Here is an 18476-nt window from a genome sequence, read left to right on the forward strand (position 1 = left end):
ACCACACAACATGAAATTTTCTAAGTCGTTTCACTTCCTAGCTACCTAATGACTAACCGTCCACTTTTGCGTCTCCCTCGGCACTGTCCCTCTGCCCATCTCCGGCCGCATCTCCCATGTGCTAAACATCGTCCCTCAACTGACTAGTGCAGTTCCCTTCCATGAAGCCATCTGTCTGATTGACTACATCTCATTCTACATTATTTTACATTTTAACATATTTAAATAATTAAAGCTTGACCACCTTCACGTTCTAAATAAAGTAACAATAATATTCATTACATAATAAATGTTAAATTCTTTTTCTTAAAACCAATACAATTTCCTTCTTAACTTTGAATTTCATGGCCAGGAGCCTTGCAACAGTGTGCTTTCTGATAAATAAATAAAGAACAAAAATAACTATTATGCACTAAACCTTACAACAAATATTCTATTACCTAATGATTCAGTAAGGTGTCATGCTGTCATCGTTCATTGTCTTTTGTATGGGGGAAATGATGATCTGATGCTTAACTGAAAATACTGATAATTTAAATCTACTACATCTTTTAAACAAATAAAGTTATGGAGTTGATATTTACAACATTTGTCATTTTAATGATGCATTTTTACATGAAATGACAATCGTTAAGATCGACCAAGCATTCAGATTTTAGCATTCAGGTCTTTGTTAAAAAAACTTGTTAATTTCACTTTAACGATAAATCCTAAACTATTATAGATATGATCAATATTCAAGTTTTATTGGGATCACCATGAAAATTTAAGAAAGATGGTAGATTAAAATTACTGTGGCTTCATTTGCTGAATTACTGCAGAATTAACTAGTTTTCGTAAATGTTTCCCTTTATGGCCTATCTTAGGTCCACTATATTTAACACTGCTACACCTCCCTGGACACAAGCAGCTCCAACGGGGTTTCCCTGTGACGTAGGGTCTCATCTGTCTCACTCGCACTCTACAGTGCTTAGGCCTAATCAGCCTGGCCTCATTCAGCACAATAGACGCTTGTGAATTTCCCCATCTCGTGCCGAATCTGTGCTCTTTGTGGCACATGGTCCTGGACAACAGGATTTGTTTCACAATTCCTGGAAGGCTATCTCTTTTGGCCATATACTTAAATGAGAGCGAAATACCCGTTAACTCACAATCACCATTTCACAGCTGCCACATAAGCAAAAGCTGTACTAATAAAGACACTGAATAGGCATTGGTACCACATGAAAGAGAGAAACAAGACAAGGAAGCAGGTCTAAATATTGACTCTGTAGATATAACAGTAAGTCTAGTTAAAAGATACTGATGATGGAAGGTATGAATGTGTGTGTTTTCTTAAAATATTAATAACTTCTAAACATCTTAAGCAGTTTCCAGATTGAAGTTTTCACTCTGCAGCAGAGTGTGTGCTGATATGAAACCTCCTGACAGATTAAAACTGTGTGTTGCATCAAGACTCAAACTCGGAACCTTTGCCTTTCGCTGGCAAGTGCTGTACCAACTGAGCTACCCAACATGATTACAGCTTTACTTCCGCCAGCACCTTGTGTCCTACCTTCCAAATTTCACAGAAGCTCTCCTGCGAAACTTTCAGAACTAGCTCTCCTGGAAGAAAGACACACAATCTGCCATGAAGTTTCATATCAGTTCACACTCCATTACAGAGTGAAAACTTCATTCTGGAAACATCCCCCAGGCCATGTCTCCACAATATCCTTTCTTACAGGAGTGCTAGTTCTGCAAGTTTTGGACGAGAGCTTCTGTGATGTTTGGAAGATAGGAGATGAGTTACTGATGGAAGTAAAGCTGTGAGGACAGGGCGTGAGTTGTGCTTGGGTAGCTCTGTTGATAGAGAAGTTGCCTGCGAAAGGCAGAGGCCCTGAGCTCCATTCTCGGTCTGGCACACAGTTTTAATCTGCCAGGAAATTTCATTTTAAGCAGTCTTCCCAAACGAAGTGTCAACTAATATCAGTTGAATAGCATTACTAGAAAACAGCTTCAGAATTTCTGTTGAAGTTGTACAGTCTGAGTTTTAGTCAAATGTTTATTCTGAGGTTTAAAAATTACATTCTAGTGCAAAATAAATTGCAAAACAATAAGTTTAGCAGCAGTATTGCATAATAGACTATGATAACTATCTGTAGAGTTTTGGTTCTCCTTATGTTTAAAATAGATAATAGTAAATACTGCTTGACCATTTCACTGAATAAGATGCAAATAACCAAAAAATCAAGACCACAGCAAAAAGCTTAACATCACCACAGAAAGCCAGTGAAATTCTAATCTTAATTCATGTGTAATAATTTTAGTAGTGATAAATTTAATGTAATATTTATTCAGTATAAAATTTATATGCAATAAACAAAAGACATTATGCTAGATCGAGTGATATTAAGACAATTGAACTGTCACTTATTAACAGCTCAAAGAAATTGGCAGCCAAGTTTGAATCAAATAAAGTTTTAGATGTGTACTTTTTATACTAATGTGTACCGTTTCTGTAATTTTGTGGTTTCTGCAATGACAGATTAGGGCTATATAAGGACAGCAGCTTATTGGCTTGGGTCAGTTTGCTTCGCAAGATGAGTAAGTTGAGACACACGGGACTTTAACTCTGAAATGCAACAGCATCAGATTTCTGAAATTTCTGCATTTATTCGTTGACCTTGAAAACTTACCAACAACCTATATGTCAAACTATAACTCTGAGCAGCAGTGTGGTGAGCCAAACTTAGTGCATTCTTGATAGAGCTCACAAATCAATCTCCTGTTGCACTTGAAGTATTTAACAATGGTTCAGTAAACATTTAAATTACTGAATTGTACCCAGCTTTAGTACAGGACTTTTACTCATTTTATCAACCTTAATGCTCAATTTTGTCAAGTGATAAGAAGTTAACAGAATAATAACAAGGTAAGGCGGTAAGTTTGTAGCTGTCTCCTATACACAAATGAAGCCAATAAACTTCAGAAATCAGTCGCATGCTTAGTAAAGCCATTTTATGCAAATAATAAGGTGTTCCTCCGCCCCCCCCCCCTCCCCCCCCTCCCAGCCACTTGAGACAAGTACAGCAGATTTCAGAAACCAATGTATAAAAGTCACAAAGGTTTATCCATGGACCATTCAATCTTCTAAGTATAATCTCATAATAGTTTCTCCTTTACAAAACTTACTGTTAGTAAACTAGTCCTCTGTTCATGTCTGTCAACAGGGTCTGTTCAGAACAAATTATTGAGAGGAGGTTTAATAAGACTTGACTTCTGGGAACTGGAGCATAAAATAGTAACACTGATTACACCACGGTTAATGGTCTCCATAAAGATTGAGAACCGCTGCTCTAGACACATCTGTTCAGTTTCTATTCGTAACTAATAATGTTCTGTTAACCGCAACCTACCTGTAGAAGTACCTTTCAATTTCCAACTTACTATTGTTGTATGAGGAGCTTATCATATTTAATAGGCTTCTTATGTTTTGACAAAGTCCAAGTACTCTTTGATTTTTGTTTTTGTGCTGCTAAAACTGCAGTTTTTCAGAAACATTCACCATAAAAAAGGCCAAATTAAAACACTGCACATCACAAAGATTGGACAGACAGGGTTCTGACTATGTTGAATTCCTCCGGAACAAATTTGTGCAAATAATCGCTTACTGGAAACATTCAGGTGTGTGTGTGTGTGTGTGTGTGTGTGTGTGTGTGTGTGTGTGTGAGGGGGAATGACACATCAGTCACACCCATTTGTGATTGTTTTATCCCTGGAGCACTGCATTTAGTGTTTGACGGAACACTTCATCTAAAGCCTTTCTTATTGCTCAAAGTGCAACACAGTCTTTCCATTTAATGTGAGGAGGATTTTCAGCCGTGTCCTGATGTCACCTTGAATTTCAACTGTTACCAGCTTCCCCAGGAATCACTATATGGTCATCTTTACCAAGATATTTCCCCACAGTGGCTAAAACATAGGTGACGTCAATGAGCCCCGTTATTGGCTTACAAATACTGGTTGCTTGCTGTTCACATGCAAGAAGTCCTACACTAGTTCTGTTATACACCGATCATTACTATTCGGTAGCAGAAGAATCTTCTCAGCCTTTTCAAGCCTCTGCTATCAACCTGAATTTGCAAAGTTGTCAGACTGCCTAGTTACATTACTCTTTATACGGGTTTTATTGTGTAAATCACAGTGAACTCATTTCAGCGTATTGTCGTCATCGGGTGTTCTTACGTGTAATATTGATACTGCCATATGCTGTCTTTGCTGGAATTTGTATGTAGATGTTAAGTGAATGTTCGTTGTAGACGTACTGTTATATCTCATTTTTAGATTAGTCAGTTTTCCTTCTTGACAACTTGAGTTAGTCAGTTTTTGTGTGTTACTTTCCCTATGTCTGAATAAAAATTCAGACGGTGGCAGCATTGATATTACACATAGGAGCACCTGATGACACCTGTATGCCAAAAAGAGCTCAAGCTCATTGTTACTCATGCAATAAAACTTGTATAAAGAGCAGTGTAACTGGTGTACCACTATTGAAATCGTGCCACTACAAGACATCATTTGTGCTACGCCCTGAGGAACAAAAATTGTCAGACTGCCCCTGAACTCCTTGGGTTGTCCACACACTTCAGTGTACAATCTCTAGGCTACTGAAGATGTTGGAGATGGCATATTTGCTAGACCTGAATCTCGTAGAGGATAATTGGTACACACCCGAGAGCCACATGTAAAAATATTACTGGTACCACCACCACGAACTACTCGGGACCCGGAATTCAAATTGGGCAAAAGTAGAACTGTACCTGAGAGTTTCTGAACAGCAACACAAATGATGTCTGAGACTGATGAATGGAGTACATTGCTGTTTGTAGATGGCGTACTCATTATTGATCAGTCGGTTGGTGTAATGTGCTCTTGTTGGTCGTCCTTTATTTGTGCAGTATTGGGGGTTCTTACTGATCTGTGTAAATAAAGTTAACACATTCTGTGCATGTTTTTGTGGTCTTTTGATATGCAAATACCTATGAAAATAATGACTGCAGCACAAATGTATGATTGCCCTTTAGCAAGTAGTTTACATGTCAGATGCTTTCACACAGAGCTTATAATCATGATTTACTATATTTTATGGACTATAAGACACTATAGACTATAAGACACATCTTAATTTTTAATCAGTTTTCTAATAAATTTTTACCATTTTTATTATTAGATTGCAAAGTCAGACTAAAAAGTAATTAGTTTGTAAAACCGAACTGATCTTTAAATCCTCTAAAATCATCATCTGAGTTTTCTTCTTCTTCTTCTTCTTCTTCTTCTTCTTCCTCCACCTCCTCCTCCTCCTCCTCTTCCTCCTCTTCGTTGTCCTCCTCATGTATAAGATGGTCTTCACTGCCATGGAGAGCATTACTTACACCACATTTCTTTAAAGATTTAACAATAATGTCTTCTCTCACTCTAGACCACAATTGTTTTATCCACTGACACACTTGTTTGATTGTAGGTCATTTTAAAGCTCCCTTTGGCATGAATTCATTTTGGGTTTCATCCATCATCCATTTGTTCCATATCTCTCTCATAAGACATTTTAAATGGTTTATTTATCGAGACATCAAGAGGCTGCACTTGTGAAGTAAGTCCTCCAGGAGTAACAGCAAGCTCTGTATTTCCCTGTCTCAATTTCTCTTTCACAGAATTTTTCAAATGACTACTAAACTGATCTAGCACAAGAAGAGACATCTTCTTCAATAAAGCACCTTTCCTTCTCTTCAAACCTCTGTTAATCCATAATTTCATACCAGTCTCATCCTTCTAACCCTTGTCATGTATGTGAACAACATTATTTGGTGGTATTTCAGAAGGTTTTGTGTTTGGATTAAGTTTAGTACTGTCAGTACAACGTGAAATGACAACAGTGTAGCGCATTTTTTCATGTCCACTTGTTTTTATAGTTACAGTTTTAGCACCTTTCATGGCAGTGGTTCTGTTACCTGGCACATCAAATGATGTCAGAGGAGTTTTGTCCATACTAGCTATTTGGCTTAGTTCCACTCTCATTTCCTTTCAATGTTGAATAAAAAAGTGATGGAAAGATAATATTTTCTCTGAGATCTTTTGGTTTTGGTTCGCATGCTAAGTCCACGATGTTTCATAAACCTGTAGCACCAACCAACTCCATCGTTCAAGTCTGTTAAGTTCCGCTGTAGCACTAGCTTGTAGTGTGTATTTGAATCATTTTTGTATTAGTTCCAGTGCCATTTTGATGGTATCCTTGAATTCATTTCAATACGCCGTCTTCTAGTTTTGGCCATTTTGCGTTGAGTCCTCTATTTGCACACTTAGTGTTCGTCAGTTTTTTTCAGTTCTTCTTCACTAGCCCGCCAATCACGAATGGTTTCCTCTGTTGGTGGAGGGCCAAAATTCCTCTTAGCTGCTCTGTATCCATGTCTTTATGCATATGCTATTACTTTCATTTGAATACCATTTTTTTCCATTACGAAGCTAGCTACAAAGAAAAATATTTTACTGTTACCAATAACACAAATCACTTTCAGTTCAAGTTCACTGGCAGTGTAGACTACAATGATACATCATGTGGAAGCCAGTGTTTTGGGTTTTTGATGGCAGGACAGGAGGAAGACAGCATTAGCTAGCTTGTGAACCCCCACAACTCATGTTCATCACATCGGTGCACTGCTGCTGCCAGTTGAAAACATTGTTGCCAGATAGAGATAGATTTCCCACAGCATTGAATATATGGCCATTTTGAAGACTGGCGGCAATTTTCATTCAAACACTGGACATTTTTATTTAATTATTTAATAACATCTGAAAATTGCAGGCAGTCTTTTAAAGGAAAAACTGTGTCTTTTACTCTGTAAAATATGGTAATTGGTAAGGAATAACAGTAGTACTTGGGAAATAAATGCCAATTTTTGTGTCTGTGTGTTAGTCTTTCCATTTTGTTTGTTTTCTTGAATTTATCAAGTTTTTTTTTTTTTTTTTATTTTACTATGCACAGGTGCGAACAGATGTTACTCAGTCAGCTGTTGCCACTGTACCAGATATTGTGGCCTGTAAGTCTGAACTGCGGACACTTTGTGATCGTATAGATTGCCTTGAGGCGCTGGTGACACGTGTGCGACGTGATTTGGACACTGTCGAGTCTCAGCTTGACACTGCAGAAGCAACTGTTGGTGGTGAAGGTGTCATAAGGAACATGCTCAAGCCACTTTTTTTTGTAAGTCTTGAAGTCTAGTATTCTGTCTCTTGTTAGTAGAGGAATTTTGAATAGACTCTTAATTCCATATTGTTATTTGAACCATACTTCATACACAAAAATTAGTTTACATTGCAGTTTACACCGAGGGTGAAAACCGAATGCAGTTTTTAAATATACAAAAATTCTCATGTTATTCTGAGAAAATTTGTGAAAGAACACTAAACATATCAGAAGGTTGTGTCAGTTTTTTAACTTAAGGAGTCAGTGTTAAAATGTGTGCCTTGCAATCCAAGAAGAATAAACCTATAATGTTCATCAAGCTGCGACATGGTCGTGAATAAAACAGTGACCCGAATATAGAATAAGTTTCCTTTACTTTACGTCTGTTGTCACAATTTTTTTTTATCAGACTACCAGTTTCTGTCTGCAATGACCCATCTTCAGATCTGTTTTATAAAAACATGTCCTGTTGTACTGATTTTGATACATTTGACGATGCCACTATGGCTGCAGTACATTAGGACATTTGTTTATAAAACAGGTCTGAAGATGGTGATTATAGACTAAAACTGGAAGTCTGATAAAAAAAAAAAGTTGTGACCATAGACATAAACTAAAGGAAATTTATTATTATGTTTATTTTCTTTGAGAGAATGATTATATACAAAAATGATCATCTCACCACTTTGCAGCTTCTCTTCCACAGACCATTATGGAAATGCATCAACCCTTTCATTTCACTCTTTGTTTGGAACATACTGACACAGAATGCCTCTACAATGAGACCAAATCTAACCTTCAGTTGAAGCTAAATATTTTGAGTATTCTACGTTGAGAGATACTCAAGAGTATCTCATTTATTTTCTTATGCTTTAACATGAGTGTTCTTTGAACAGCCACCTGAGTTCTGCGTACATTGCCGTGTGATGCCAACACCACCTGCGCTGTGACATGACCCGCCTCATCATGCCTTATGTCAAGCTGCATTTCCTGCCTGTCTCATGCACTGACAGTCCCACACTTCCCACATTTCACCCGCCATGCCACGCCCACATTCTGATGTGCCTTACAATTGAACCACTGATAGCAAACATACCTTCTGCCACTATCTGAAACTACCATTGTTCCACGCAGATTCTCCCACAGTGTGGTTTGCCCTCAATAAGTGTTTGATGCCAGCCAGTGGCATTAGTGAGAACAACAAGAAGTTCACCACTCTTCTTAACTACCTTGGAAACAGTGTGAGCCTTATTAGTGACTTCCTGCTTTTGGACGTTCCGGTTTCTCACAAATATGAAACTGCAAAGACACTACTGCTACAATGCCTAACACGCATGCTTGAGCAGTCATCAATCAGATACTGTGGCCAACACCACCCTGTCTACACTCTGGTGCCACCTGCGAGTTCTAATTGACCCAACGCTCCTGCCTGATCACACACTATGGACACTTTGGCTCCTAAAACTGCCAGAGAACATCCAAACAGCGAAGCTAGCTCATGAAGAGGCACTGCTGGAGGTTAAACTTTGACTGCATGCAGTATCACAACACCCGCATTCTAATCAGCAGCCACCATCACTATACTGCAGACGACACCCATTACACCTGCATCAAAACTGATTTTTCATTATCCAGGCTGAGCTGCCCCCGCAGCCATAGAGTGCTCGACAACAGCCAGACTGACCAGAACCGGATCGTACTCCCCACCTCTATCACCCCGAGTGCCTTTCACAGCTCCGGTGGACAACTGTCACCTATTGTGACAGTCGAAGTTGTCACCTTCCCAGCTGGCCATTGCCCCAACTCTGTGTATAAACAAAAGTGCATCAACCAAGTGCATGACCTGCTTGCGTACTCAGCACCCAACAATGCTGCTGGTGGTTTCACACCAGGTTTGGGGAGGATGTACAGCAGTGCAGATAGCCCTGTGCCTTCCCAAACTAATATGATGACCCGTTGTAGATGCACCAAGCTGCTGTTCATTAACAAGATGCCTCTGCACACCACAAGTAAACAGCACCAATGCAGTGTTTCAATGGGCTGATGGTCCCTGACTATCCCTCCCTGACAGGTGCCTGCACACGTATTTCCTTGTCGATACCAGGGCCAATGTGAGCACCCTACCATCTGTTTCAGTGCCTGCTACACTGTCGTCATTGCCACTGCAACTGCATGCTGCCAGTGACACTGTAATTGCTGTTGCTGGAACTGCACACACCACATTCGACGTCAGCACAGATACACAAATACCTTGGACGTTGCTGTTGGCAAAGACAGTTGAACCAGTCTTGGCAGCTGACTTCCTATGGCACTACCAACTACTCCGATATAAATTGTGCCCTCCTATTACAATGGGACATCCAGCAGTCAATCTGTAGTGTGGTCAGCGATACGTGACCAACGGCACTGCAATGCCCTGGGTCACACTGCCATTGCTTGACACACCACTCGACCTGAAGTTACAAAGTGAAGCGGTTTTCAACCAGCAATGCTTAAAGGAAGCTGAGTGCTCATCATTACATCATGACAATGAGGTCATGTACCTCACTGACGACCAACCACAGAGACGAATTGTGAATGCCACTGCGTCACGACATGCAGCTCAACAGCACCTCGACAACCTTCGTCATCTCGACACTGATTACTACCATGGCGCTGCTACTATGGACACTTCTCAGGTCAATGAAGCATCATAACTCCCCCTTGAGTGCACTTCCGGGACAGTGCCATGTCACGCTAACAGCAACGGCAAATAGCATCATGTCCCGCTCACTGGACTTGCTCCATGCTCCCCCATTAGACCACATACAATCTGTGCCATGCAGGACGGTACAGTCCACCATGTTAAACAACACCAGGTCCCCCTGTCCATTGCCACCTCTCATCGTTTAGCTCCCCACAAACTTAAAGCGGATAAAGCTGTGGTGGAAAAACTTTTGTGAGCTGGCATAGTCAGGCCATCAGACAGTGCTTGGGCTCCCCAATTATACTAGTTCCTAAAAAGAATGGCACTTGCTGCCTGTGCAGTGACTACTGCTATCTGAATGCCCTTACAATCATTAACAGCTTGCACATTGAAAACTTGCACAATTTTTCCCATGTCTTGGCATCTTCGATTGCAAAACAGCATACCTGCAAATTCCAATGGCAGATGAAGATGTATCAAAAACTTTGATAATTGTGCCATTCGGTCTCTTTGAGTTCCTCTATGTGTTGTACAGAGTAAAAAACATGGCACAGACATGGCAAAGCTTTATTGACAGCACACTGTTCAACTTGCCTTTTTGTTTGCCTACCTAGCTGATGTCAAAATCTTTTCGCAAAATCAGTAAGACCACAACCACCAGTTGCATATCGTCCTACTCCTGAGAAAACTGACCAGAAAGACCTCTTCCCATGTCCAAACAACTACAAAGAGCTGCATAGATTTTTGGGGGTCACAAATTTCTACAGGAGCCAATTGCCACACACCACTGATACTTTGCTACCACTCACTCAAGTGTAGCACAACAAGAGTACATCTAGTAAATAACACCTTGATTGGGCACCACAAATGTGGCAGCCTTCAACAAAATAAAAGGACACCTGTTACACTGCATGACCCTTGCCCACCCATTGCCTGAAGCACATCTAATTTATCGCATCCGATGCTAGCGATCGTGTGATCGGGGCTATTTTACAGCAATAGATCGGTGGAATCCCATGTTCTCATGCAATGATACCCACTCTACAACCATCGTTTACAGAACCATACTGAGTGTTGTTGAAGTCAGTGAACCAGCTTAAACCGGCATGGTCTTTAACGGACATGCCATGCCCTGCCCCACCACCTCACATGCACCTGTTTTAATTTCCAAGTGCATGTGAATCTCCACGATTTTCTGCCTGACGACGTATCCGTCACATTATGTGATACCAACCTCATTATTACCGCTACCTACACAGACAGGTGGTCGGCCGCAAGCACTGTCACACAAAGTTTCATTGACACCACTCCTGTCCTGCCAGAAGCTGACATGACAGATTCACTTCTCGTTTTTCAGCAGAAGGTACACTCACCACCGCCACCCCACTCCCCCTGTGGGTAAGTATAGGTCCGAGGTACTCCTACCTGTCATAAGAGGCGACTAAAAGGAGTCTCACACTTTTCAGCCCTATGAGTTCAGGTCCCATCCCATGGTTTGACATGCCACTTCCAAAATTCTACAGAAGTGCAGGCCATATGGGAAAGGATGCCTTACATGGTGCATGAGTTATCATAATGCCCTTAGATTCGATCTCCTGAATCTCTGGTCATGGTTTTGCATCTCCACCTGCGATTCAACTATTTTGCCAAGGACGCTTTCTTCCATTGTCTCCTGTCCTCTTTCATCCCCATGATAATATTGGATTTCTCTGTGCCCATTATCCAGCATAGTAACAGTAGCCAGTCCGTTGTGGTGGGGCCATCATGTACCCATTTGGTGCTAGCCCCCTGACAACACAGGGATCCCACTGCTGATGCCTGAGCTGTAAACTCCCCACGTATGCCAAGGAGTAGATGCCTGTCTTCCTGGGGCATCAGGACTCCCGGCAACAGCCATCATGCCAGTTGACCTTTGCTGTGGCTGGATGGCGCCCGAGGGGAGAGCCGCTGATCGGAGTGGGTGGTATCAGGGCAGATGACCTACAATGAAGTGGACTAAGTCATCTTTCACTGGTGACTGTGTGGCACCAGCAGTCTCTAAGAAGGCAAGATCAAATACAATGCTGACAGGTATGACCCTAAATCATTTCCCTCTCTCGCTACACCATGGGAGGAATGTAGGGCTACAGAACAGAGTGTCTCGGTTTTTAGTTTGTAGCAGAAATGATGGGGACTCCTTTCTACCTACAAAGCCTTAATTTTTCATTGAACACCTTGAGGGTAAGTTTGGAGAAGTGACAGTGCTGTCCAAGATGCAAAACTGCGGAGTCTTGATTCAGCCAGTATCCTCAGCTCAATCCCGAGTGTTACTTGCATGTGACAAGCTGAGTGATATTCCTGTTTCCTTCACTCCCTATAAAAGCCTCAACATGGTGCAAGGGATCATTTTCCATCCTGATCTCCTTTTGCAGTCCGATGACGGGCGGGGTGTTCATTTCATACAGCGCGTTTACAGGGGACCCAAAGTCAACAGCGTTGCTACTGGTGCCTTCATCTTGTGTGATTCATTGCCTGAAAAGGTCAAGATGATGGTTTACGCAGGGGACCCAAAGTCAATAGCGTTGCTACTGGTGCCCCCTATGTGGTGCTTCAAGTGCTGAAAATTTGGGCACATGTCTTCCCACTGCACTTCCAGCACCACATGTCGAGACTGAGGACGCCCACTGCACCCAGATACTCCATGTGCACCACCTCCCACTTGCATCAACTGTGGAGAGTACCACTCCCCCTGCTCGCCAAACTGCCCAGTACTCCAAAAGGAGTGGAAAATCATGGAGTACAAGACCCTGGACCGGTTGACTTACACAGAGGCTAAACATAAATTTGAAAGATTACCCCCCATTCGGTTGACATCGTCATATACTGCGGCTATATCACCATTGCCATTCCAAGTGCCAGTGGTTCCTCAATCTGTGCCATGAACAGTGGGCCCTCCGGGTCACCAGAATACATCTGCCCCCTTGGTGGTAGGGGGCAAATCTTCCTCCATTCTTCCCAAAGCTACTACTTTGGGAGCAAGGCCCCCCCAAACACAGGGGACATTGATCCCCTCCCCCCAGCTGGAGAAGCAACAACCTCCTCCAGCTCCTCTCATGCAGAAGGGGTCCCTTGGGGCCCTCACTCCCAAGGTCTCCACTAATGTCATGGCAGACATTCACCAGTGGCTCAAGGAGCCAAAAGCTGCTGGACGAAGAGCTTCACAGTCTTCCTCCATGTCTCACACCCCCTCTTGAAGCTGTGGCTGTTAGGAAAAGGACGATGCAGGAAATAACTGTCTGCAATGTATATCTTTCTCCAGATGGTGCAGTACCCCTGAACGCATTGGCTGCACTGATTAATCAACTCCCGAAATATTTCCTACTTTTGGGAGATTTTAAAGCTCATAACCGCTTGGGGGGTGGCACCGTGCTTACTGGCCGAGGCAGAGATTCCAAAAATTTACTGTCGCAACTTGACCTCTGCCTCTTAAATACAGGTGCTTCCACACATTTCAGTGTGGCACATGGCACATATTCGGCCATTGATCTGTCGGTTTGCAGTCCTGGCCTCTATCTATTGGAGAGCACATGATGACCTGTGTGGTAGTGACCATTTCCCCATCTTCCTGTCACTGCCCTAGCGTCAGGCCCATGGACGCGTGCCCAGATGGGCTATTAACAAGGCAGACTGGGAAGCCTTCACCTCTGCTGTCGCCATTGAATCTCCCCCACATGGTAACATCCATGTGGTGGTTGAGCAGGTAACTACATCGATCGTTTCTACAGTGGGAAAGGCATTCCCTCATTCTTTAGGGTGCCCCTGGTGAAAGACAATCCCTTGGTAGTTGCTGGAAGTCACTGAGGCATTTAAGGAGCGTCGGCGAGCTCTACAGTGGCATAAGCAGTACCCTTCCCTGGAGCTCCTCACAGCCTTTACACAGCTTTGTGCCCGTGTTCACCCACTTATCAAACAATGGAAACAGGAGTGTTGGGAGAGATAATGTCTCAACCATTGGGTGCCATACGTCACCTTCCCAAGTCTGGGCAAAGATCAAATACGTTTTTGGGTACCAGACCCCAACAGGTGTTCCCGGTGTTAACATAAATGGCATGTTACCTACTGACACACACGCGATTGCCAAGCACTATGCTCGTGCCTCTGCGTCGGAGAATTACCCCCCCCCCCCTTCCTCCATCCTTTCCCATTTTCAAACGATGGATGGAAGGGACAGTCCTCGTTCACTACAGACCACAGTGAACCCTATAACACCCCGTTTACAGAGTGGGAGCTCCTCAGTACCTTTGCACATTGCCCCGACACAGCTCCTGGGCCAGATTGGATCCGCAGTCAGATGATTCAACATCTCTTGTCTGACTACAAGCGACATCTCCTCGTGATCTTCAACCAGATCTGGTGCGATGGTGTCTTTCCATCACACTGGCAGCACCATCATAACAGTGCTCAAACCCAGCAAAAACCTGCTTGATGTGGATAGCTATCGGCCCATCAGCCTGGAGTCACGTGGCCTACTGGCTCCATGGCAGGATGGTTTCCGCCTGGGTCGCTCTACCACTGATAATCTTGTGTCCCTCGAGACTGCCATCCAAAGAGCCTTTTCCAGACAGCAACACCTTATTGCCATCTTTCTTGCTTTTCGAAAGGCGTATGACGCCACCTGGTGGCATCATATCCTTGCCACATTATATAAGTAGGGTCTCCGCGGCCCGCTCCTGATTTTCATCCAGAATTTCCTGGCGCTTCGTACTTTCCATGTCCAAGTTGGTGCCTCCCATAGTTCCCCCCATATCGAGGAGAATGGGGTCCCGCAGGGCTCTGCATTGAGTGTATCTCTATTTTTAGTGGCCATTAACAGTCTAGCGGCAGCTGTAGGGCCGTGCGTACAGAGAGGGCTCTGTATACAGACAACTTCTGCATTTCGTACTGCTCCACCAGTACTGGTGTTGCTGAGCGGCACCTACTACAGCCATCTTCAAGGCGCAGTCATGGGCTCTAGCCCATGGCTTACAGTTTTTGGCCACAAAGTTGTGTGTTATGCACTTCTGTCGGCGTCATACCATACATGCAGAACCAGAACTTTACCTTACTGACAATCCCCTCACTGTAGTGGAGACACATCGATTTTTAGGACTAGTTTTCGATGCCCGATTGACTTGGCTTCCTCACCTTCATCAGCTTAAGCGGAAGTGCTGGCAGCACCCCAATGCAGTCTGTTGCCTGAGCAACACCAGCTGGGGTGCAGATCACTCTACGCTGCTGCAGCTCTACAGAGCTCTTGTTCAGTCTGCCTTGACTACGGGGGTCTGGTTTATGGATCAGCGGCACCCTCACGGTTGTGTTTACTCGACCCAGTCCACCACTGTGGTGTTCAACTATCAATGGGAGCTTTTGGGATGAGTCTGGTGACCAGCATCCTGGCAGAGGCTGGAGACCCTCCATTGCGTGTCAGGCATGCACAACTGCTCACCAGTTACGTTGCACATGTTCGTAGTTCAGGGCTTACAATTGCAGATTGCATTCGATCACTTCTGTCTGAACTGGAATCCTTGCCTTTACCACCTGTTCTCGAGGTCCATTCATGTACACCTCCACGGTCTACACCTGCCGCGCAGCTGTTTGCTGTCACTTCCTCTCGATTCTTGACATATACCAAGGCCATGAAGTGGTTTACACTGACAGCTTGATGGCTGATGTTCACATCGGCTTCGCGTATGTCCATGGAGGACATATTGAACAGCATTCCTTGCCCAATGGCTGCAGTGTTTTGAGAGCTGGTGGCTATATCTTGTGCACTTGAGCACATCCGTTCATGCCCTAGGGAGTCATTTCTTCCGTGTACTGACTCCTTGAGCAGCCTACAAACTATTGACCAGTGCTACCCTCGTCATCCTTTGGTAGTGACCATCCGGGAATCTATCTATGCCCTGGAATGGTCCGGTCGGTCAGTGGTGTTTTTGTGGACCCCAGGACTTGTCGGAATCCCAGGAAACAAACTTGCTGACAGGCTGGCCAAACAGGCTACACAGAAACCACTTGTGGAGATCGGCTTTCCAATAACTGACTTGCGTTCATTTTCACGCCACCAGGTTTTTCAGCTTTGGGAGACTGAATGGCATAGTCTCAGTATGCACAACAGACTGCATGCCATTAAGGAGACTACGAATGTGTGGCAGTCCTCCATGGAATGTGTGGCAGTCCTCCATGCGGGCCTCTCGCAGGGGCTCTGTGGTTCTCTGCCGGCTCCACATTAGCCGTGCTTGGGCGACCCACAGCTACCTCCTGCACTGTGAAGATCCACCTCAGTGTCTATGCGATGCCCGGTTGACAGTGGCCCATATTCTGGTGCACTGTCCCACTTTGACTGCCCTGTGATGAAATCTTCGGTTGCTGGACTCTTTGCCACTAATTTCATATGACTATGCCTCATCAGCTGATTTAGTTTTACGTGTTACTCGTGATGGTAAGTTTTATCATTTGATCAAAGTTTCAGTGCATGTCCTTTGGCCTTCTGTGTCCTCCACCCGAATGCTGTTAGGGCAGAGGTTTTTAATGTGTTGCAGAGTGGCTGGCTTCTCATTTTTATTCTCATCAGCTATGGTAATCTGTTTTGTTGTTTTAATCTCTTCTCTGTTTCTTGTGTTTCTGTGGTTTTCTTCTCCCCTTTTGTCCACTTAAGTGTTTGTTGCCCTTCCGTCGTTCTTGTGGTTTTCCTTTCTCTCCGTTTTATGTTGTCAGTCTCGCTTGTTTTATTCTCACTCTTGTGGCATTGTTTTATTTGGAACGAGGGACTGATGACCTAGCAGTTTGGTAGGGACCCCTCTTTTAAACCAATCAACCACCCCGGCGTACATAACTGCCTGCCCCACACCTCCTGTGGATGCAACAATGCAAGGGAATCCTGCCAACATGTCTCCCTTTTCAAACAATACTGCAAAGCCAGCAACAATTAAAGATGCCACCAAGACTACTTCCTTATCTGCTAATGCTGCCAGCAGCAACCCGTTAGTCGCGCCACTGACCTCACAGTTTGGACATGTCCAGCGCCCCACAACGCACCCTGCTGAGTACTGACTACGACGTGTCTTCCACTTCATCCACCATCCACCATCACACAGCCATCTACATTACTTCAGATGGATGGCACCCCACCACAGTCTCTCCTCACGTGCTCCACACTACAGGGTTGGGGCAAGGGCGGGAGATGGGAGAGGAGGGGAGAGGGGGGGGGGGAGGTAGGGTGGTGGCGTGACATCTATGACCCTGTAAATGAGAATTGCTGTTCTGCAATGCATTAAGAGTTAGTATACTCTATACACTCGTAATGCTTACACATAACATGTATATGTGCTTACTAATAAATAGTGTAGAAATTGTATCTCTTTGCTGTGTCACTATTCTGCTATCACATTGACAGTACCCTATTTTCCACACCATTTTATTGTGATGCTGGGATTCACAGAATTATAAAATATGTTACAACCAGCTGCCAGAATAGAATCCTCACCCTTTATTCAACAGTCAAGTTAACAATCAAAACCATCAAATACAAAGTGCTTTATCCCAATGTATCCTTCTTGACTGACTGATGTCAGGTGGTATGAAATAACATCCTGCATCAACATTATATTGAATCATTGCTGATGTTTGTTTTATGGGCATGAGGCTCTGGTCAAAAAAGAAAGAAAAATACAAATATTGGCTGTGAAAGCCTGCATTCTATGATTATGTTGAATATTGGACTTAACTGTTTCAGAAGAACATGAACATCATATTGCAAGTAAAAAGCAGAAATCAGAACCTCTCAGTTTATATGGTTACAGAAGCAAAGAAGGGAAGGATGAAAGATGGCTGGAACATATCTAAGGGCTGTACAAATGAAACAAACTTGAAGACAGTGTTACAGAAATGGAAGAGGAGTTAGATGATGATGAAGACAATTAGGTGAAGATATGATACTGGGAGAAGAGCATTGAAAGACCTAGTCCAAACAAGACATTCTCTCACAATTTTTGAGGCCTTTTGAAGAACCAGTCATGACAAAATTATTCCATATGGTATGCAAGATGTATGAGGCAGGCAAAAAACCCTTAGACTTCAAGAAGAGGGCAATCATTCCAATTCCAAGAAAGGTAGGTACTGACAGGCATGAACCATCAGTTAAATAAGTCATGGTTGCAAAATACTAACATAGATTATTTATGGAAGAAAAGTAATACATAAAAGCCTACCTTTGAAAAGGAGTTTTGGTTCTGGACAAATGTAGGAACACGCGTCACAATATTGACCCTATAACTTATCTTAAAAGAGCAAGTTTAATAAAGCCAAACTTAAAATTATAGCATTTGTAGACACAGAGAAAGCTTTTATGTTGACTAGAACATGTTCTTTCAAACTCTGAAGGAAGTGAAAGATTATCCATAACTTTTACTAAAATCACTGTGTATATGTAGTCAAACATATGAAAATAATGTTGCAGACACCTGTAACCAAGTCAAATCTATAGTAAATGAAGTGAGCCAAGGAAAACGAGAATAAGAAACACAAGCCTTAGATGACATATGAAATGTTACA

At 43.1% G+C, this 18476-nt stretch overlaps 1 protein-coding gene across 2 annotated transcripts in view; it reads left to right on the plus strand.

Moving 5' to 3' along the window:
• Positions 1–18476, plus strand: part of LOC126188255 (biogenesis of lysosome-related organelles complex 1 subunit 4) — a 50693-nt gene that overhangs the window by 16014 nt on the left and 16203 nt on the right. The window contains exons 3-4 of one of the 2 annotated variants that reach the window (XR_007537842.1): positions 7022–7240; positions 17659–18034. Coding sequence is in view for 1 of the 2 variants with exons in the window: in XM_049929821.1 (XP_049785778.1) it covers positions 7022–7240 (219 nt within the window). In the remaining variant the exon portion in view is untranslated. The remainder of the gene's footprint in view (positions 1–7021; positions 7241–17658; positions 18035–18476) is intronic. The other variant, XM_049929821.1, reaches the window with a different exon arrangement.

The sequence above is a fragment of the Schistocerca cancellata genome, chromosome 5, assembly GCF_023864275.1.
Source record: "Schistocerca cancellata isolate TAMUIC-IGC-003103 chromosome 5, iqSchCanc2.1, whole genome shotgun sequence".
NCBI classification, from domain to species: Eukaryota; Metazoa; Arthropoda; class Insecta; order Orthoptera; family Acrididae; genus Schistocerca; species Schistocerca cancellata.